Source organism: Ictidomys tridecemlineatus, chromosome 5 (genome assembly GCF_052094955.1).
Source record: "Ictidomys tridecemlineatus isolate mIctTri1 chromosome 5, mIctTri1.hap1, whole genome shotgun sequence".
NCBI classification, from domain to species: Eukaryota; Metazoa; Chordata; class Mammalia; order Rodentia; family Sciuridae; genus Ictidomys; species Ictidomys tridecemlineatus.
Window position 1 is genome coordinate 3,303,858 of NC_135481.1, and position 23,571 is coordinate 3,327,428.

At 38.8% G+C, this 23,571-nt stretch overlaps 1 protein-coding gene across 3 annotated transcripts in view; it reads right to left on the minus strand.

Annotated features, from left to right (window-relative positions):
- Positions 1-1,792: 1,792 nt before the first annotated feature.
- Positions 1,793-23,571, minus strand: part of Gabrb3 (gamma-aminobutyric acid type A receptor subunit beta3) — a 396,285-nt gene continuing 374,506 nt past the window's right edge. For all 3 annotated transcript variants that reach the window (XM_021728975.3, XM_005316894.4, XM_005316896.4), the window contains 2 exons: positions 17,723-17,967; positions 1,793-6,451 (listed from right to left, as the gene is read on the minus strand). In XM_021728975.3, the coding sequence (XP_021584650.3) occupies positions 6,116-6,451; positions 17,723-17,967 (581 nt within the window). In that variant the 3' untranslated portion in view covers positions 1,793-6,115. The remainder of the gene's footprint in view (positions 6,452-17,722; positions 17,968-23,571) is intronic.

A 23,571-nucleotide genomic window follows, 5' to 3' on the forward strand; every position in this document is an offset into this window, starting at 1 on the left:
AAGGAGACCCACATGTGTGGAAGCTGAAAAAAGTTGGTCTCAAAGTAGACCAAAACAGATACAAAAATACAGTTAGGTTAAAGGAATAAGTTCTAATGTTCTACAGCATAGAAGGGTAACAATGAAGAGCTTTAAAGGCTCCAAACATAAAGAAGTAATAAGGGAATGAAAAATGACAACTGCTCTGATTTGGTTTGTATATATTTTATACATGTACTGAAATCACACTGTATCCCACAATATGTGCTACTATTATTGAATATTAGAAAGAAAAATAAATAAATAAAAATGACTCAGGGCTACCACCTAAATCCCTGTTTGTTTTTAAGATGCACACACTTATACCCACCATGCTGTGGTCTTCCATTGCAGTGAATTATTGTTATTATTATTACTATTGCTCAGGATTGAACCCAGGGTCTTGTGCATGCACTGGATCTACTACTGAGCCATGCCCCAGTCTCAGTCTCTTGCATTTTATATACCTGTATCCTCTGCATTGCTTCTGTGTTGATTCTAATTGGACCATGCTTATCTAAGAGGCAAGGGTCATGGGAAGTGTGTCCCTTCAATACAAGCAGTACCTCAATCAAGCACTGCTGCTGATTTAGTCCTACATGAGGCTAAATGGTCCTACCTCAAGAATGTATCATAGGTTTCAAAGAGTCAGTCTTTTCTGAAGAAACATGTTCCTATTCCAAGGAGTGTTGACAGTCTCTACCCATTAGAAGCTAGTAAAAAGGAAGTTAGAGCAAGAATTATAAAACTGCCAAAGGTGAATGTGGGCCATGTCAGCCATGGGCCAGGGAAGTAAGAAATCTGGGTATAACTGGACTCCACATTCAGGGAGGCCTCCTCCATGGACCAAAAGAAGGATGTTTTTTTAGAAGAAGCTTGAAGAAATTCAGTCAGCATTTGAAATCCTTTCTCCTGCAGTTATTGGTCATTTAATATTGTCATGGATGAGAAGTGTCCATGTGGTTATGTTCTAGCCATAGACAAAGGAATAGTCTAGCCACAGGCAAAGGAAGAGTCTAATCACAGACAAAAGAATAGTCTGAGATAGGTCCAAGTCGGGGTCCCAGAGAAGACCATGAATGCAAAAGGCTTCTTCATATAATGAAACACAAAAATAATGAAAATCAAATCTGTAATAAATTACTGAAGGAGTTCCATAATGTTTTTTCAAGTATACAAATTTGAAGGTAAACCTGGTATTAAACTCCAACTGGCTGAGTGCATTTTGTGAGACTTTCAACCTTTTTGAACTTTCCTCTTGACATGTTTGAAGATGAGTCAACAATTTCTCTGGGAGCCTAGAGATATATTTCTTAAGTTTGTCTGGTTTGAGGTGTCCAAAAATCTGAATTCATTCATTCATTCATTCATTCATCCATCCATCCAAGACATTGCCTTTTGCTTTCTTCCTGGAAAGTAAATGAAGGAACTAAAGATAATGATCAATGCCACCTTGGCCAGAGGTTATTGATGGACTTGTTCCCAGGCCTTTAATTTAAATTTTATTTTTCTCAAAAGATTCACCTGCAGAAAGTCAGACATTTCTGGGTGTGTCTGTCTGTCCTTTGAAATTCAAACTAAAATGCAACCTTTTTTAAAATTTTGAGTCAAAGTTCAATTGGTCTCTTATGCAATCAGTTTTAGGCTCAATTCCTTTTACTTCTAGCACAACCCAAATGCATATGTACAACTGAGAATGACCAGGATTAAATAGCCATACCATTTCAGTAAGAGATAGCCAAGGAAGAAAAAAAAATCAGTCTTCACATTTAAGTCAGTTAGTCCTTTTTTAATAAACTTGAATTCATTCATCAACAAGTTTCATATTGTATCTATCACTCAATTTTGCTGTTTTTTTTTTCATGTCAAATAATACCAAAAATTACATCAATGTGCTTAAGCAAAACCGGGTTTAAATTTATCTTTACAATGAAATGAAATCAACATGGGAATTGATCATGACAGCAATCATCTATTCCTACTAGAATAATTCTGTACTTACCTTGAACACACTCACTGACTTGTGAAGTAGAAAAATGAGACAAGAATGACAAAACATGTTCATGGGGCTGTCCCCAGGGAGAGGCATGGTACCTGAGCCACTCTCTGGGAGGCCACTGTTTACCCAGGTGTTGGGAATTTAGTAATTCAGGAAAGCATGGCACCTTTCAATGCAGTAGAAGAGGTAATCAATCCAAGGCACACTAGCTAGTGTCCTGGGAAAATTTATTCCACCTGGGCAACTCCTTGCCCCAAATTCAATGTTACTCTCAGGGAGGTCTCACACTACGATGAGAGCCAACTTAGATTCAAGAGTAACAAAGATTTCACCAATTTTTTTTTTTTTAAATTTGGCTTTCATAAAATGGCCAGAAATAGGAACTGGTTTCAGGTGGAGAGTTAAATTAAGAATGATGGAATGGTTTATACTTTCAAGCCAGGAGACTTAAAGTTGGAAACATCTCTTTTTAGAACATACCCTTATGGGACAAACACCAATGGTTTACCTACTAGATGCTGAACATGAACACCTACCGCTGCCATGTGCCTGTCCCCTTAAAATCTGTCCCCAACTTGTTTGGCATCCCCTCTGAGATGATCTCCTTGGTGGAAATGTCAGTTCCATGTTTGGACAGGAGAGAAGTGCCTTGGATGGGAGTGACAGAAGATGTCAAAGTTCCAGTGCTGGCATTAGAAACACACGATGCTGCAGATGGACATGTCACTTTAAAACCTGATGGGAATATTATCATGACATACTTTCTAGTTCATTTGAGACTCAAGGGGGGAAATGAGTGTGTCATGGTATAGACAGTGAAACCCCTCGACAGTCCTGGGGTCGGTGAACAGGAATGACACTTGTTCTGAAGATGACTCAAGTCTGATCAGTCTTTCTCTGGAGGGGTTTATGTAGGAGGGCTCTTGAATTGTCTCTAGAACGTTTGAATATGGGAAATAGCAAACTGTCATCATAAGATTCCTCTGTACATTTCGAGCCCCCTGTGAAGCATTTTGGAGACAGGACTACTGAGAAAATTAACAGTTTATTCCTTTCAGTTGTTGAGAAAGAAATTTCATTTGTTTCCAAATTAAACTTTTCTCTCCTTACTCAAGAGGTCTGGGTGTGGGCAACAGCCACCTCACTTTAATGTCAGAGATCCGGGTTCAGAACTCCTTAACACTGTCACTCGCTGGCTCCAATACCTACTGTGGAGTAATGAGAGGTCATTTTTAACAGAACCGAGAATCAGATTCAACTCTTTTTTTTTTGTGTTAACACAGCCAGAATTCTCTTCTCAATATTTCTCACAACTTTTAAAAATGGAGAAGCTATAAAATAATTTCATTAGAAGAAAAGTAATTTCCTTCTGAAATGGATAAAGCAAACACATACCCAAGGATCTTAAAAAGTTGTGTTTTGTTGTTGTTGTTTTTTTTACAGAATATATGTATGTATGTGTGTGTATGTGTGTGTAGTTACAAACACTATTTATAGTATAGCTATTATGTTAACTTCATCGCAGTGTCTACAAAGTTGTGGATCCCAGTCTTGGTGCCAAATGCATATAAAAAGCTCAAAAGCTATTATGACTATACCATGCAAATTTAAATCCAGAAAACCTTGGGAAGTAGACTGCTGCTCTTTTGAGCCCCATGGGGTCTCTGCCTTTGATATTTGGGTACCTCAACTGTGCATCAAAAAAAATGTTTGAATATCTTTTCTCCCAGAAAGAATTAATGTCACAGTTCTGAATAGTATAAATTATACACTTAAAATCAATCATCAACTGCTTTTGTCCAGGTTCGTTTGCATTTTGGGGTCCCTCTTCCTCATGTGTAGCTCACATCTTTAATTACTGGATACACAAAAAAGATACTTGAAGTATTGAAGGGGATAAGGTCTTTTCAAATGTTTTGTTTTGTGTGTTTTTTTCTTTTACATGTTAACAATGATAAGGCCACTTACAAGGTTTTCCCCAATCTGTTGAACTTTTAGAATTCCCCCATTGTTACCCATGGAAAAAAAATGCCAGAGAGAAGCCAAAGACCAAGATATCACTGGCTCATCTCCTGACAAAAATAAAACCAGAGAGCGCAGTTGGGAGAAGATGCTGAAGAAAGTAATGAAGGAGGGAAACGGGTATAAAAATTGGTAATTGACTCTAGCATGAGATTTTGTGGATCATGTTTTTCTCTGATGGTGGGTTGTGAACTGTCACGGACTCCCACAAATTAAAGGTTGCTATGGCCACCAAAGAAAAATCAAGTCGTGGTCCGCTCATGGTGACAGTCCACACCACACCCATCCTCAGGGAGGGCAGGGCCTCTACCTATTTGGAAAAAGCTGACACTAGTCACTTGAGCTCTGGACCAGACTCTGGTCATTCATTTTGAACAGAACAGAGAGGGTGAGGTGTATGTGGCATTTGGGGATAAAGTATTAATTTAGCAGTTCTTTCCTGCATGTTTTGCTTTTTTGTTTTGTCTTCCAAATGCTGAACTTCACTGTGACACCTGTTTGCACAACTGTAGTCATTTCAGTTTATGGATGCCTGTGATAGAAATATTGTTTACAAAAAATATATCATCTTTTTTTCTTTAGAAAGATCTCATCTAAATAGTAAGTTAAGGTTGCGTCTATGAAACCGGTGCACCTTGTCTTGTTTCTACGAGCTTTAAAAAGTCCAAATACTGATGAGGCTGTGGATTAGAAGGAACCAAAAGTGACTGTGTTAATTGTCAGGTTGCCCTCTTTTGCCTCAGAGAACGGTCATGGGTCGTTGGGTGATGTGTGGTGTGTACTGGTAGTGTTCCTGCAGAATCCTAGTCAGCCTAGGAGTAGTTGGATGTGCTTATGAGACATGTCAGATACAGAAATAAAGGCATGAGGATGTTTCTTAGTTTCTGAAAGCGAACAGTAGAGGTGTTTTAGCTTCAATCTTAATTTCTAGATAACAGAAAGTAGTTACATCACATAATGGAAAATATGACATTGCATGCTGCCATGATAGCAAGCATAAGAAACAAAACCTTGGTAAATATACATATGTATGCATATTATGCAAATATATTTTATAGTAACATACAATGTTATAAGAATGAATGATAACGTAACTGCAAGGGGGAAAATCAGCCTAGATGGTTTTACCTTAGAGTAACAAAGAACCTGAGACGTCTATGCTTTCTGTTGGATATCAGGCCTAGAAATCCATAGGAGATGTAGAGCACATTTTTGGTGATTGAATGTCATTGCCAAAACGTGCCACCGTGTTCCCACACAACAGTTAAGCTGGATCCACTCTGAGTGAACAACAACAACAATGAAAAACCCACACATGCTGGATATCAGAGTACTTACAATGAGATGCACTCATTCCCAATGGGTTTCAAAAGATGGATGTTCAGACGTCAACATGGGACCTATCTACGTTTAAGACAACAGGTAAGCGCATGGCCAGCGACTCACCTCATCCACTAAAGCATGACCGAGAAAGTACACCCACTGAAAACAAACCCCATCACCCAAAAAGCCAGCAGGCTTCACTCAGTAAACTGAGAGAGAGGATATGAAGTGTGTGACTCATTTTAAACTAGAGATACCACTGTATGAGTTTCTGAAGATTAACTAAGGATTTCTTTCTGACTTTTAAACTAAAACATCTAACTTATGATAATAAAAGACACATTTTGGGATGATATTGTGTTTCACACCCTCATTCTCAAGGCAAAATATTTAGATGATACTTGTCCCTTTCATTAAAAAAGAAAAAACTATGACTTTCTTTAATATGCATCCTGTGTTAAATTGTCCATAGCTGCAAAATGTATATATGTATGTGTATTTGTTTGACATACACATGGGTGCTCACACCTGTGTGTATAAACACATACACATACATCCTCATATACACGTGTATTTTATATATATGCTGAGAAAGTTCACATATATATACAATTGCGTATGTATATATGTGTGTGTGTGTGTGTGTCTGCATGTGTGTGTGTCTGTGTGTGTGTACAGGTATAAAAACTTGACAGGCAGGGTAATATTTCACTCAGTGTTAAATGAAGTCTTTGAAAAATCAAGTACAGTCACTCAGTTAACATAGTACAGCCAGTAAACTAAGTTGAAAAGAGAAAAAGTGAATGGAAACACGATCCTGGACCATCTGTCTATGGCATTCACATCGGTTAGATCAGGGATCTTAATTTTGAGCTGCGAAGACCTCCTCCGTAGGTGGGTCTTCTTGTGCGGGATGCTTCTGTCTCCCATGTACCGCCCATGCCCTTCCCGGGGCATGCTCTGTTTCCTGAACTGGACTCCTGAGTTGTCAAAGGTCATTGGTGAATTCCTGGTATCACCGCCTGTAACCTCGTTCATTTCATTGTGAACCTCCAGTGTTGTTAACAGAATGTTTCCATGAGCATCCACCTAATTGGAAGAAAATACACATGGTGAGGCAGCTGACATGTCCACAAAACTAACTTTTATATGCAAACCTAGGACAGAATGATGTCACCTAATCATGTCTTATATCCAAGAGAAGTTGTATATCTGTCAAACTCAGGAAAATGTCATGTTGGACATTTACATGCAGTTTATATACTCTATTTCCTTGACTTAAAAAATTCTCATAGCTAGGCCCAGAGTGCATACCTGCAACCGCAGTGGCTCTGGAGGCTGAGGTTGGAGTAACACAAGTTCAAAATCAGCTTCAAGTATCTACTGAGGCCCTAGGCAACTTAGGGAGACCCTGTCTCAAAATAAAACATAAAAAGGGCTGCAGATGTTGCTCAGTGGCTAAGCACCCCTGGTTCAAACCCTGGTAATAATAAAAAAACAAGCAAGTGAGAGAGGGGGGGGACAGAGAGAGGGAAGGAGGAAAGGAAGAGGGGAGAGAAAGAAGAGAAGAGAAGGAAGGAAGGAAGGAAGGAAGAAAGGAAGGAAGGAAGGAAGAAAAGATAAGATGTGGATGTTGATCCACAGTGGGGATTGGGTGGGGGGAACATGGGTAGAATGGAGAAACTTTAGATAGAACAAAGGGGAGAGAGGGGAAGGGAGGGGTCATGGGGGTAGGAAAGACGGTGGTATGAGATGGACATCATTACCCTAAGTATGTGTATGACGACACAGATGGTGTCACTCTACTTTGTATACAACCAGAGATATGAAAAATTGTGCTGTATATGTGTACTATGAATTGAAATTCATCCTGCTGTCATGTTTAACAAATTAGAATAAATAAATAAGTTTAAAATTGAAAAAGAAAGAAGGAAAGAAAAATGCACACAAAGATTAGAGATTAGAGAAAGTAAGGGGAGGGGAGGTTTTCAAATTGCAATTTCATATTATAGATATAAGTCCTACTGAAGAAGAAATTAAATCACAAATGCTTTTCAAGATTAATACCTAACTTAGGTGTTATAACTATTCATACATAAGTATACACTGGGTAAAAACTAAAATGCCCCATAGCACCTGCCCCCAACTTAAATTCAACAAGCATCCTTGTGACTCAACAGTCCTTCTGAAGCTGTGGTCAAAAGATCAACAGTAGCCTAACATTACATCACGATGTCATCAACTTTACTTCACCTCATCAAGCAGGCACCGTGTCATCTAACATCATCACTAGAAGATGAAGGGTACATACAGTACAATAAGATATATTAATAAAACATTCACCTTACTTTGAATATATCATTTTATTGTTATTGTTTGTGTTAATCTCTTACTGTGTCTGATTAATATATTAAGTTTCATTATAGTTGTGTGTGCGTTGGAAACATATAGTGTATACAGGTTTCTGTGCTATCTGTGCTTTCAAGCTTCCACTGAGGCTCTTGGATCCTCCTGGTATAAAAAAATGACTACTGTATACTCATCTATTCTCTGGAATTCAATTTCCCCCTTTTCTTTTCTTCTTTAGGGTGGTGTGGATTGAACCCTGGGCCTGTGTGTGATAAGCATGCACTTCACTTTAACACTGAGCTACACTCCCTGCTTGCTTGTCCCTTTTCTGATGAGATCAAATTGCCAAATTACTGTGGAGAAGCAAGCAAATAGTCCTCTGATCAAAGGACACTCCTAATGACTTTGGTGGAGTAGATAACGTACTCTTATTTATGGAGGGTCTCCTTGACAGATCCTGGTCCTGGCAGGAAGCCTCCTGGTTATGGGATATACTGAAAATAGACTAAAGTCCCTTTCTACCATGGAGCCAAACTTTAAAATAACATTTTATTCTGTGATAAATACAGTTTCTGATCTCTCATGACAATTCCAGTGGTCTATCTATTGGTGGGTCTGCCATGGAATTTGCAGTGAAACATCCCAAAGCTGGGGACTTGAGTGGAATCCTTGCTGGCAAGAGACCATCGCTTCCCTATCTGTGCCATGGCCTCTCAGCCTCTGCCACTATTCCCTGGGCACTCACTCTAGCATGCTCTGTCCATTCCCCTCTGCCTTCCATTCCTCTGCCTGGTGGGCCATCTTCCTTGCCCTTTCATTGTCTGTGGAAAGCCTACCTCTTCTTGTTGCACTAGGTCAAACATCTATGGCTTCTTCCATAATTCCTAGTTATTTTGTGAAGGAATAATTTGTTACTATATTAATTTGAGTCTTCCCACCTCGTATTGCCCCTTAATCTCAATAAAGACATTGGGCTGGATGAGAGGGTGGTGAAGTGAGCAGAGAGGACTCACGCACAACTCCTGAATTGGGAGAGAGAGGGGTTTGTTGGAGCTTGGAGCAGGACTAGGGGGCTAGGACCCCAAGTGGAATAGCTCCAGACAGCAAGTTGGTAGGGGCTCAGGAAGGGCTGCAAACATCCAATGGCCGCTCAGGCTCTGGCACAAGGACACCCAAGAAGACGCTAAGTTGAGTACAATGTGTTTGAGAATACCACCAAAGGTCACTTAGCTATGCTTCGCAGAGGTGAGGTGAGGGAATCCCGACAATGGCCCCCAGCAAGTTCATACCTAACTCACCAGAAGCTGTGAATCAGTTACAACATAACTTTTTAGTGTACAGCCGTTAAGGTAAATAAATTATCCTGGATTATCCAGGTGGGCCCCATCGAAGCATAAGTTTTCATAAGAACAGTAGAGCACTTTCTCCAGGGAGAAGCAGAAGAGAGAGTCAGAGAAATGAAAGCAACAGAGGGATGCACAGCCTAAGAAAGACTCAATTTATCGTTGATAGAAAGAATAGGACAGCCAGGAGATGCAAAGGCCAGGCACAGCTGACACCCTGCAACACCGGGATCTGCATGTGGACAACCCCGTGATGGGCCTGGAAGCACATTTATCCTCAGAGCCTTCTTGATGTAAGTCTTGTCGGACGGACACACTGAGGACCCAGCTGAGCCCCCATGACCTGCACTTCTGACCTAAGGAACTGTGCGGTAAAAATGGGCACTGCTTTAACCTAAGTTTGTGGAAATCTGACACAGCAATATTCCAAACCACTACAAGAGGTGAGAGAAAGATGTATTTTCAGTGGGCTCCAAAAATGAGTTGAAGAAAACTGGGAGTGGGCTCAGTGGTAGAATATTTGTCTAGAGTGCCCCAGGACCTGGGTTTCATTCCCACCACTAGTTAAAAACAAACAAACAACAAACAAAAACAGGAAAGGACCACAAGCAAAAGTTCAAAGATTAAGTAATGTATTTTGAGAGAGACAAATTAGCCGAATGGTACTCAAGTTTTGGAGATAACAGCTTCACACTCAAGGGTCCTGGCACATGCTCAGCTTATTATCGTCTTCATGTCATCTTATAATAGGAAAGGACATCTAGTAATGTTAGCGAAAGAAGACCAGAGTCAGGCCAGTAAGGTTTTCTGTATGTCAGGTTAAGGAGTTCCAACTTTACACTTTTGGTAACAAAACATAAATGTGATTTCTAAGTAGAAAAATGACATATTTCTGAAGCACAGCTCAAGTTTGCTGGTGTAAGTGTTGAATTTGAAAGGAGACAGTGTAGAGAAGATTTCTAGTTAGAGTTCAGTGGACTGGTCTCCGTTCCCCTTAGGGCATTCTAGAAAAGAAAAGGCCAGAGTTGTGGAGAACTGCTCCCCTCCTGCCATCACCACAAGTCCCAGTATTTGCCAGAAGTCACCATGGTGTACTTGCTGTGGTCACAACAGCACAATGCTTGTCTACCACCTGCTCCATCCTATATTTTGGCAGCTCTGAGGGTGGTGAGGAGTGGAGAGACAGTTATTTACCATTCAGACCCCACCATGACCTCTCAACTCCTGACTCTGACTGAGCCTCAGAACATGAATACCCACATAGCTGCAAATAGGTCCTGAGCCCAGAGATGTTTGCTTTTCCTAAAAGATGTTGTCTGTGAACTACAGGATGAAGGGTGTCACCATGGGGATCTTCAGGGACTCAGCAGGCTCTTAGCACAGAAGACAGCCAGGTTGGGGCTTTGGAGATGCAAATGGTCCACATATGTTGGGGAGCAGGCCCTTCAAAAGAGTATTATGGGGAGGAAGGGTCAATGATAAAAAAGCATATCTTTCTTACTTTTTATACAGTGGCAGGAAAATTCTAATGATGTTTCTATATCTCAAAAGTACTGGGAATGTTAGACATCAGTAAGATTTTGAAACTTTGGTATCTGTTCTTTTTTATCATCTTCCTCTGGATTGATGAACAGTAAAACCTTTTCAATGACAAAGTCTGTTTGCTGTTTTCAGGACCAGGGAAGCATCATCCAGGAGACTCTCTCATGGTGCCAAGAGATGTGGGAGGAGAAGCCCAAGATAAATTGAGGCATGGCTAAAACAGGTGAGCAGACTAAAGGAGTGTGTCCTGGGCTGGGACCTGGCAGCAGGACACATAGGGTCAGCTGTGGAATGCCAGTAGTCATTCACTCTCCTTAAGAAGTGGGTGAACTGAACCTGCTTTGGATATAAAAGGGAGGACACTGGAAAAGGACATGGACATATGAGATGGCCTTTACCCAAGCAAAGGTGAGTTGTATAAAAGATTCTGCAGGAAAGAACCCTGTCTCACTAGTCTTTATCTCCCACAGCATCTTCCAACTTGCTTTATGCCACAGAGAAGTGAATTGGATGGTGAGGGAATGAATCTTTTGGCTCACACTGGACATCTTGTCCTGGATAAAGGGGTGGGGAAGAAATTCAGCCAGTGAGCTGGATCCTGTTTAATTCATTTTTTGTTCCATTACTTCAGATTACTGGAATAAATCTGGGTGACATTCCACCAAATATCTGCTTTTGGTCACTGCTTAATGAAAATAAATAAGTTGAGGTCATTTATTAAACAAACTCAATTCGGTCTTATTTAAGTCTCCAACATTTTAAACAGGTCTACTTAAATGGTAAGCTGATATGTTTAAAAATAATATGTACCTGAGGGCGAATCAGACAATAACCCCAAATGGAAGACGAATGTTTATTTTTAAAATACAAATATAGAATTTATTCTTTTCAATAATAATGATATTATTAATTGGAATCTCAGAAAACTGAAATTGGTTTTTTTTTTCAAGAGAGGGACAAAAACTGTCAAACATTATTTAGCTCTAGAAAATGGTTCTCTGTATTCTATCTTATGTTTTAAAGAATAGAACCACGAGATGAAAGCTCCAGGGTCCGCTTCAGGAGGTCATCTCACTGGAGACATGAACATGAGGAACCTGGGCTTTTCCAGAAATATTCGTGCAAAATATGGCTGCACACTTGCTATATGCCATCACCAAGGACCTGGTTCAGGACCACAAACATAAAAATGAGAAGGTTCTCACCCTCAAGGAATCTAGCAGGTGAGAACTTTGAACAATCAGCAAACACATTTTTAAAAAGACTGCATCTTGCCCTTTAAATACATTTTTAAAAATACCATCTTAATCTCAGAAAGACTGTATGAAAAATCTTCTTTGATCAAAATCTAAGAGATCTAAATTAACATTTTTTTTTGTGCAACAAAATACCAAGGAAAGAACTATATTTTCTTAAAGAAATGATGTACTTTAAGAATCCTAATGATTCAGTTTCACCTGGCTTTAAAAAACATGACGTTTAGCCTGGTACAGTGGCCAATGCCTATAATTCCAGAAGTTGGAGAGGCTGAGGCAGGAGGATTGCAAATTAAAAATCAGCTTTAGCAATTTAGCATGGCCCTAAGCAACTTAGCAAGACCCTGTCTTGAACTAAGGTAAAATTTTAAAAATAAACATAAAAAGGGCTGGCGATGTGGCTCTGTGGTTAAGTACCCCAACGTTCAATCCCCAGTACCAAAGAAAAAGGAACTTTAAAAAACCCCAAAACATGACATTTGTGAGTTTTCCTGTCTCTTCTCACTAGGAAATTGGAAAGACAAAACCAAACCAAACCTAACAAAAACAAAAACACCTCCAGTCAGGTGGAACCAAAGGCCACACTTTCATGGATACATGTTACATGAACATTTGCCACCTGGGAATCATACCATGTGTATTTTGGTACATGCCAGGAACTGGATACTACAAAATGGGGAAGGCTTGGTGGGCACAAGGGATCTAAGTGTTTTTCATTTCACAGGCACAGAGAATGTGTCTTAGAAGTTGGAAAAACAGGAACAAAGTCAGTGTTTGGGGTATGGAGTGACAGGCAGAATTCAGACAAATGGTAGGGGAAAAAATCAAGGAAAATGCCGTAAAGGAAAATGACTGCCTTGAGATTGAAGGAGAGGAAGACACTGGGCAAGAAGAAAGATGTTCTGGTAGAGAGAACAGGGTAACAGCTGACAAAGGGATGAGAACAAATATGGTGATCTCAGAGACTGCACAGGGTGAGTGGAGAACACATAAAAATGAGGCCAATTGCGTGTTGGGTTGAGTTTTCAAGATTTAGTGATAAATCTGCATGCATCAATGTCCCAAAACTTTGTGGTCCATGTTGTATATTTGTCTTTGCCTTTGAACTCTAGTGAGGTAAGCTTCACCTGAGGGAAGCTACACCCAATTCTCTATGAATCTCACTAATTATTTGCAAAACTAAAATGCTCTTGAATGCATTGGACTTTTATGAATCGTTTGTAGCTGTCTTACGTGCCATAGGACTGGGGAACTGTTGGAAATTTGCATTATTCTTATTTCGGGTAGATGGACACTTGGAAACAACAGTGCAGGTAAGCCTTATTCTAACATACAAAACACCGTAAATGTATAATAACTAATACAATCTTATTGGGAAACAGTTGGGCTCCTTATCCTTATAGTTTTACACTCACATGGTTTCATTAAAAAGTGAACCAAAGTATAGAAAATTTACATGAAAATCACCTGAAAATTTTTTCCTGAAAGGATTACAGGGTTATTAAAATGTGTTAAATCTTAGAAACTAAAAAATTTAAACAAACATTTCCAAAAGAGATGCTCATCGTTTTCTATCATCTATATTGTAGGTCTTAAAATATAAATGACTGTGGTGAAATATGAGTTCTGTAATTCCCTATATCGAATGACAAATGACTTTCAATTTAACACATTTCATGAATACTTGTTATTTTCAAGGGTCCATCTCATATCTACTATAATTAGAATCATCGATTTCAATGAAGTTTTTCTTCCTGCTCTAGAACCTTGACAGGTGCAAATCTTAAACATCAACAACAACAACAACAACAAAAGCAAACAAAAAAACCTAATATCTTATCCAGAATATCCAGAATACACAGAGGGGTCTTTGACCTTTTTCAGGGAATATGTCGCTAGAATGCCATATAGTGGCTCTCTCTCTGTCTCTATTTACCTTCCAGCTTCAGTTAAGACTCTAATTTTAGAAGAATAAGACAGAATTTGTCATGTAAGGAACAAGATCTTGCTGTTTAGTAGGAATGGTATTGAATCTGTGGTGCTCATTTCTTGACAGGAATTTTGACTTCTTGACATCTTATGAAATTTAAATACCAACTGGACAACTTGGAAAATACCACAAGGCTCGTAACTATAATGTGTGCATTGTAACTAAAGACTAATTCTTGGGTACAGAAACAACTCAGGAACAAATACACCATAAGCACAAATCACTTAAAGTCAGGGCTTACATTAGATCACTGGATTAAGGAGGAATTATGTGAGTATGCAAACATTTCAAACATCCATGGATCAATTACTGAGTTAGAATATGACATGACACTACATATAAGGAAAATTTATTCATGGTCTCTCAGGAGGGTCAATAAATTTACAGTTCTAGAGGCAGTTACTGGTGGTTTAGTTTCCTTATTGGAGCCACAAGGCTACTTCCTCACCTTGACATGCCTCAGGGGTCTCAGAAAAGACAAAGATAAGCCAAGTCCCTACTATAGAGCCAGTAGCTATCAGGGAAAAGCTACAGGGTATAGCTGGCCACACTGATAAAAATCCCACGTGTTAGAGGAAAAATTAATGACTCAATATTTGCAAAAGACAGTTGAAGTTATTTTTCTGTATGTATAGTGACATTTTTGTTTTGCATAAGGTCTCTGATACTTTTCCCACTTTTCTTATATTCTTCCCCATGACTTGATATAAAATTTTTGGGTGGTTAATTTCTACTTAAAAATTACCACTACATTTTTAGGTGAGTCAGGAATAATTTTTTAGTCCTTATCTTTAAAAGCATTAAATATGCATCAAAAATTAGAATACATACATTTTCACATTGACTTCACATCTTAGGAGCTGATTAACAATTACAGATTTTTGAAAAATATCAACATTTAAAGGGTTACCAAAACCTCTGGGAAAACAGAGAAGCAAATTTTTTGACAAACGAAGAACAAAAAATGGATTCATGAGTCAATTGAAAATTTCCTTTGCATCTGATTTATAATATATTGTGTCTATATTCTGCTAATTTTCTCAGTGGATGTTAGAGATGTTTGTTTTTTGTCTTTTTTGTTTAAAATTTCATGCTTCACTCTTAAAAAGGTATTTCTGCAGCACAACAATTGGACCATTCTAAACAGCTTCAATTTAGAGAAAAGAAAATAAATTCATAATTTGTTTAAACAGAGAAGGAATTTGGAGAGACAGCATTGTATTTGTATGTGTGTGTATGTGTGCCTCTGTCATGGAAACAATAATGATGTGACGAATTCTAGTTTCCCTGGAAACAGCACGGCCAAAGCAAATTGTGTATTCATAGTAGGATGCAGACCTCTTTAGAAATATAGCAGTATGGTACTGAGTATATTTTCCAGTAAGAAATTCAAGATAATTTTGCCTATAGAAAGCCTAGTTTTATTCACAGATCCTGGGTTTTTCAGACCAACTCTATTTATGTTTTGCTGAAAGGAAAGGAGCCATTTACATTCATTTAACATGCCTCCATTCATTCATGAACATTTGCAGACTATTCTGGGCCACCGCAGGCATAGGCAATACTCCAAGGAGCTGCTCACTCCCTGTGAGGGGCGGACCCACCATGGAATGGGAAAGTGCAGGGAAATCTCCACAGTCTTGAGACAGAAGAAGCTTTAACAATGGGAATTTTAAAAACCAAAAGAAATGTAGGAACAAGGCCAATCTGTAAACAAGTTGAAATATATTCTTGAGGATTTGAGGGAATGAAAGAAGTGAAATGATCAATTAGAAAAATTATCTAGAGATGTTGAACATTTTTTTATATCTTTGTTGATCAAATATATGTCTTCTTCTGAGAAATGTCTGTTCCGCTCCTTAAGCCATTTATTGATCATGTTGTTTGGTTTTTTGGTGTTAAGGTTTTTGAGATCTTTATATATCCTGGAGATTAGTGCTGTCTGATGGGCGTGGCAAAAATTTGCTCCCAAAGTGCAGGCTCTCTCTTCATTTACATTGATTATTTCTTTTGCTGAGAAGAAGCTTTTTAGTTTGAGTCAATCCCATTTATTAATTCTTAATTTTATTTCTTGCGCTTTAGGAATCTTGTTAATGAAGTCAGGGCCTAATCCTACATAATGAAGATTTAGGACTACTTTTTCCTCTATGAGGAGCATTTGATCAACAAATATATGAAAAAATGTTCAACATCTCTAGTAATTAGAGAAATGTAAATCAAAACTACTCTAAGATTTCATCTCATACCAGTTAGAATGGCAGTTATCATAAATACAGACAACAATAAATGTTATCGAGGATGTGTGGGAAAAGGAAATTGCTGGTGGGTCTGCAAATTGGTGCAATCTGTCTGGAGAGCAGTATGGAAATATTATGTGTACCTGGGATAATGATGTCCTCAGAAAACCTGGAATGGAACCACCATTTGACCCAGCTATCCCACTCTTTGGTCCGTCTATACCCAAAGGACTTAAAATCAGCATATTGTAGTATCGCAGCTACATCAATATTCATAGCAGCTAGATACCTTTCATAGCAACCTAGATACCCTTCAATAGATGAATGTAAAAAGAAACTCTGGTATATATACACAATGGGATATTGTGTATATATAGCAGCATTAAAAGAGAAAAAAAATGGCATTTGCAGGGAAATGGATGGAGTTGGAGAATGTCATGCTAAGCGAAGTAGATGAATCCCAAAAAACCCAAAGCCTGAATGTTCTCTCTGATAAGTGGATGCTGATTCTTAATGGGGGAGGCATAGGACAAATGGAGGAACTTTTGTGGGGCAAAGGGGAAGGTGGAGCGGGGATGGGGCATGTGAGCAGGAAAAATGGTGGAATGAGATGGACATCATCATCCCAGGTACTCGTATAACTGCACAAATGGTGCAACACTACATCATGTACAACCAGAGAAATGAAAAGTTGTGCTGCTTTTGTGTACAATGAATCAAAATGAATTCTACTGTCATATATATCTAATTAAAATAAATAAATTAGTTAATGAAAAAGAAAAATTATCTAGAAACTACAATGTGCTTTCACTAAAATATTGTTTGCAATTATAATAAACCACTGCTTTCATTTAAAATAAATTGAAGTGATATTTAATGACAAAGTCACTTTGTGATTAGAAGGATGCAACTGCATGAGGAGCTGGGTGAAGGAGGCATACCTGGCTTGTGCTCTGGTGCTCTCTTGGAGAGAGAGCCCAGGGCTTCCCAAGGCAGTATGTCCTCCTCGTCCTCCTGGGCCACTGCTGTTGAGGTACCACCCGCCCTGACATTTTGTGGAATACACCCAGCTCCTCCCCAAAACCACCTGCACAGAGCCCTGCTCACTTATTGTGCTCTTTGTTTTTATATACCTTTATTTTATTTATTTATTTTTATGTAGTGCTGAGGATCGAATTTAGTGCCTTGCACATGCTTAGGTGAGTGCTCTATTGCTGAGCCACAACCCCAGCCTTTTCATTGTGCACTTTGGATTTTTCTCCAGGGAACCGTGGGCCAGAAGAAGGGTGGCAAGTGCCATGTCTGTCTACTATACTGCCTAGAGCCATAGCAGGCTAAAGTTCAAATCAGTAATTTTACAACTGGAATACTGAATCATCCTGGAGAGATGCTTCCTTACATTAAATTTGGGCCCCATGCTCCAAAGTTTCATTCATTCCAGGATCTACCCATTCTGTTCTTTTTATAGGAAATTGGGAAGATGCTAACTTCTCCAGCATCTGTACTAACATGGGTTTGATGTGAACTCGGTGACTTGCACAAAGAAACATTTCAGATTATGATCAACGAGCCCACACAACTGGCATTCAAATGTCATGCAGTTAAATTCAGTAACTGTTGTGCTGCAGGGGTGGGGGGCCTACCCGATTGCTTTCGCTCTTTGAACGGTCATTCTTCGCCTTGGCTGTCTTTTCTGCAAGCTTCTTCTGCCTTTGAGGGCCTCTTCCAAAGAAAATGTAGTTGACAAAGGCATACTCCAGAAGGGCCAGGAACACAAAGACAAAGCAGCCCATCAGGTACATGTCAATGGCTTTGACGTAGGGAATTTTGGGCAAAGTTTCCCGAAGGTGTGTGTTGATGGTTGTCATCGTCAGCACAGTTGTGATCCCTAGGAAACAAACAGAGCTTTGAGTGGTTGTGGTTTTGCTGCTCCGGTCTTCCCTTTTTATGTTTTCTCAAATACCTTAAAGCACTTGGATAACACGACTGAATGTTACTGGGCAACTGGAACCAACGGAGCTTGCAGTGTGTCATGTACACGGCACTGTCACACTTCATAACAGCAGTGTTACATCTCTACTCTGGGGAAGTGAGACCATGTGGGGGTATTGCCTCCAACACACTTTACCAATAAAGAGAATGGATGTTTGAGAATGGAAGGATAGATATGTAGGGACGCTAGAAAGAATGTGCTCCTTATGAATGTTCAAAGAAATGAAAATCATCCAGAATTCAATATAAAGCAATAAGTGTCTTGATAAGAAAGCCCCAGGAAGAAGAATGAATAGGATGAGGTCAATGGTTGGAGAGAAGACAGATAATGATGCTTGTCAGGAGAAATAAATCCCAACTTCAGTGTCAACTGGAAGCAAGAGAAATGAGAAAATGAACTATTATTATTATTATTACCATTATCATCATCATTATAATATGTCATTTAGGATGAGGTCCACTTATCAGCTCAAAGATAAGGAAGCAGTAGGGCAAAGTTCCCAAGGACTGACCATCTCACAGTCATTTATTTCCTTCCTTAATCAAGAGCCTGTACTACACATAACCTGTTCAGGAAAGGTTTGCTTATATCAAGGGGTAATGGTATTGCTCATATTATAGAATCTTGTCATACTCTGTGACAACTGATCAAGTTCTTTAAAATTTGTTTTTGTAATTTTGCTGAGTTACTTATATAGTATTGTGTGAATGATCTCACTGTTTCCCTAATGAAACTCAGTTTAGTCTTTAAACCTAAGACCCATATTTTACAATTTTCCCTCACACAGTAATAGACTTTTTCAACCTCTCTAAGCTAAAAATTAACTATTGTACCCGATTGTGAGATGCAGTGCAAGCCTGATAGGTCAGCAATCCCAAGACAGAGGTTCTGAGTCACAGCCCAGGCCACTATAAAAACAGCCATTTGTTAAGCATCTTAGTTTGAAGCCCTCTGGTTTCCTACTCCATCTTCAGAGGCATGAATTCTGAGCTTCTGTGTCCCGTGGGAGGACCTCGAGACTACAGAGCACAGTTTGCCTGTGAAAAGCTGAAGAGCAGGGAAGAGAGCCAAGTCCTTATCTCCAACAAATTCTCTCTCTCCACCAAGCTCTGCTCTGCTACTAACAGCAGAGAAGAGAACTGAAGAATGGGGAAGCTATTTTTATGTGTAACTGCAAACCACGATTGCTTATGGAATGTATGGAAATCTAAGATGTTAGAATATTTTAAGAGTTTCCTTTAACATCACATTCATGTGCACCTGGGGACTTTTTAAAATTTGAACATGGCAATGGGATAATTACAGTTTACAAATAAATGGAAAAAAAAACACCATACAAATGCTACAAAATTAAGCGTTCTTGACATTATTCAAAATTTTTGTAATGTTGCTGCTGCTACTATTTTTTCCCCCTTCCAAATGGATTTGGGAAGCCTGAATGCTTTTCTTTAATTGGTACTCTGCCTCTCTAGCTGAGAAGTTTGAATGGGAATGTGTACACAGGCCTCAGTAGATATCACCAGGAAATGGGCTGAAAACCTAGATGAGGACAAATCAGTCCATCTCACAGGATCTCAGCCTGGTCAGTGAGATCCTGAGGAGTGTGGGCTGTGATCTGGCCCGATGCCCATCAGCACAGGATCAAGGATTACTTTAATAAGACTCTTTAGTGAATGGCTGCTATAGGTTGAGTATGGCTTGACTGTACCCACCCCTAAAGTGTCATATGTTGAAAGCTTGGTCCCCAGAATGGCACTGTTAAAAATTGTGGAATCTTTAAAGGGTGGGACCTTGTGCAAGTTTGTTGGGTGGTTGGAGAACTGATTTCAGAAGGGGTTAAGTAGTCTCATGGGACACCTTGGTTATTGAGAGAGTGGGTCATTCTGAAAGGGCAAAACTGACCCCTCCCTGCTCTCTAGCTTCCCATATGGCCATGTGACCTCTTCCTCTCAGGTGTACTATCACCTTGATGCCATCAAGGTAAAGTTGTGAGGTTGTCAAGGTAAACTTCATCAGGGCTGAGCAGAAGTTGCTGCCATGCTCTTAACATTTACTAAACAGTGAGCTAAATAAATATCTTTTCTTTACATATTACCCAGCCTCAGGTATTTGGGTATAGCAATGAAAAATGAACTAACACAGTGCTCCTGACTTTCCAGTTGGGGCTCATATGAACTCTCCGTCTACATTTGCAAAATTTTTCTTCTGTTTTACTTGCTATCTAAGATATTATGGAGAGTAAGGTACTATAGTGTTTCACAGCATGGATAGCAGAGTGACATGGCACAGACCCAAAGTCCAACTCCAACTCAATTATCAGTTGCTATTAAGAAGTCTAAAGACAATGTCTAAAAAGCATTGGTTATGTGCTAATAAATACTAACTGGAATTAATACTAACAACATCTCAGAAAACAATTCTTCAGTGGCTTTAGGTTTCCTGGACTTAAACTACCTTCTAAGGAGACACATCTGACTAGAGCACTGGCTGGGTGGTAGTGGCTTTCACAGTCTTTGTACACTCACCAGGCTGGTATGATTCTCCACTGATTGTTAGCCTCAATTTATTTCTCATTTAGATTATGCTAATGAAATACTTTATTTCAAAAAATGCATGTATAAATATCACTATGAAATAAAAGTAGCTTTTATGAGCATCATATAATCAAAACATTTTATTTCTCTTTCTTTTGATCCAAATAATGTGGCCTAAATTATATTACTATACAATTCCACCCTTAAAACACAGATACTGTTATTTACCAATCACTGGACTTCAGGGTTTTGAGGGAGACCCTCTAATGACAATGTTTCACAGTGTGGTGGTTGTTAACACTACCAGTTCAATATCTCTGGGGGTCAGGTCCTTGCTAAGCACCACTCTGTCTGTGCAAACGCTACACTGTCATGACCTCATTTGGAAATCAGATGTATTTACCATAGTGCAACCCTCTGGGATGAATGCAAACAGCACTCCAAGTATTTCAAAAAGCATGATGTGAAACAAGATGATCAGGGAGGAGATGGTAGAATGGAGATTTCTCCAACCCAAACTGATAACCATGGCCATATCCTCTTATAGCAGGATCCAATAATAATAATAATAATAATAATAATAATAATAATAATAATAATACTTGCTTAGCTTTATTTCTCCTTTAAAAAAATCCATGGTGTTTACAATGCAGTAGACCAAATAACTCTTCAATGTTGTGTCTATTGGCACATTAGGAATGAAGTAGTCCCCCTTCATCCACAAGGATATATTCCAAGACAAACAGTGGATGCCTGCAGTCATAGATAGTGCTAACCTCTAAGATTTTCCTATATGTACACACCTATGGCAATGTTTTAATTTATAAATTAGACACACTAAGAGATTAGTGACAATATTTAATAATAAAAGAGAACAATTATAATAATATATTGTAATAAAATTTATTTAAAACATGAACTGTTTATTTCTCGAATTTCTAGTTGAATATTTTCAGATCACAGTTGATGTGGCTAACTAAAACGGCAGAAAGGGGAAGCAAAGATAAGGGAGGACAAGAGCACCTACAGTGGTTAAGGGAGAGGCCCTAGAGTTAGAGTAACTGTACTGACATCTCTCTTCTGACTGTTAGTAATTTTGTGACTTTATACCATTCATTTAGTTTCTCTGTACCTCATATTCCTGCTCTGCAAAATGGGAGCAGTGGATCTGCCTCTTCTGCAATGGATCTTCTGCAGAATAGGTGATTATGCTAACAGCCTTAGTGGAGAATGCATTTGATAAGTTTCAGCCTTATCTTTGCTGCTGTTGTTTTGATGATGATGATGATGATATTTTATATTCCTGACCTTAATGCATATTTTCCTTAGCCAGTTGGGTTATATACCTGCAGACAGATTTAAGAGAGATCTTATGCTGGTGGGAGGGACAGAGGGGATAAGTGTGCTGTCCAAGGCTGAGAGCAGGACTGGACCTACTGGACCTGCAGCCCTGTGATCATATCTTTTTTCTTGACCTCTGGGCCTCAAGTTAATGACTCATAAATACCTACTCACTCCTGCCCCTCAGCCTGCATCTCTGATCTCTAACCTGGAAGAAACTGATAGTACTCTAGTGGTGAAACCTTAGGAAATCCATCCAGAACATTTCTTCATCCTCACAAAGCCACAGAGACATAATTTAGGCCTGAAATAATAATGCTGTGTCAAGAAAATGTAGAATCTACTGTCATATATCATAATGAGGTTGGATTGATTACAACCCATTTTGGATAGATTACCTGTTTTATCTTGTTTCATATTGTGGAAGACAATATTTTACAAGTAAAAAGGTATAGAATTTGTAGTAGCTGGGAAACTTAAAAGATTGACACTTTCAGTACACCTCACCCCTGATGACGCCAGATAATTATGGCTCTTTGGTGCTCATATTTCTCTAATGTCTGCAGTTAATCACAAAGTCCCTGCAGATATTCACTCTGAAGCTAAAGTACTTTCAGCTCCAGTTCTCCACTTGCACAGACCTCTTCTAGGTCTGGGGAGAGAACCCAGCAATCTTGCATTTACATGTTTTGTATTGCTTTTCTTAAAAGGAACAACCTAAAATTGTATAAGCACACGGTTCCACAAAATTTGGAAATCTTACAAATTCATTGTACGTCTGACTTTTGCAAATGAGAAAAATGAAAATGGTTTAACAAAGAGTAATCTAGAAATATTAAAATGAAAACCAAGTAAAACCTACATAAGACTGAGGTTACAGTGCATTCACTTCGGGCTGTGGAGAACTTCTAGAGAATTTTTAAAGAGAATTTTGCTTGCCATACTCATTAGAAATACATAACAATTCATACAAGGTTGTTCTTAGTTTTTTGACATTTTAAAGTATTTTTTCAAAAAAAAAATTCACCTAAACACCTTTAGGAACAGCTCCCTGATTTTTTTCCCTTAAACTACACTTGTGTGCTATTTCCTAGGGACAAAGTGTAATCTTCAAGTCACAACTGTGCAAATCACATAGCTTAAGTCTAGGACATTCACACACACATGCTCTCTCTCTCTCTCTCTCTCTCTCTCTCTCTCTCTCTCTCTCTAAGAAAAAATGATAATCAATGTAAGGCCTGAAGAATGTTGATAAACAGGAAAATGAATGCAAGATGAGAAAATTTGAACCCTGAATTTTTATGCTTTTCTGTTAACTACTTTATCAGCAAGATTGTTGATAATGCTTTTCCATCAATTTTTAAAAGTACTGTTGCTAATTTCACTTTCAGGAATTAAATCCAACCCCACACAAAGGATGAATGGCCTGGAGACTGTTCATCAGCTCTGTACTTGCCTAAAATGTATTCAAATACTTATTTTGTTCATGAAGTTTCATAATAATTAGCTGAGTAGAGGATGCTTCTGAACCTATAGGCCTTCCCTTAAAAATCAACATTAACAATAATATTGAAACCTATAAGATATATTGTACACCAGCTAATAATCCAGTTGCCAAATAACC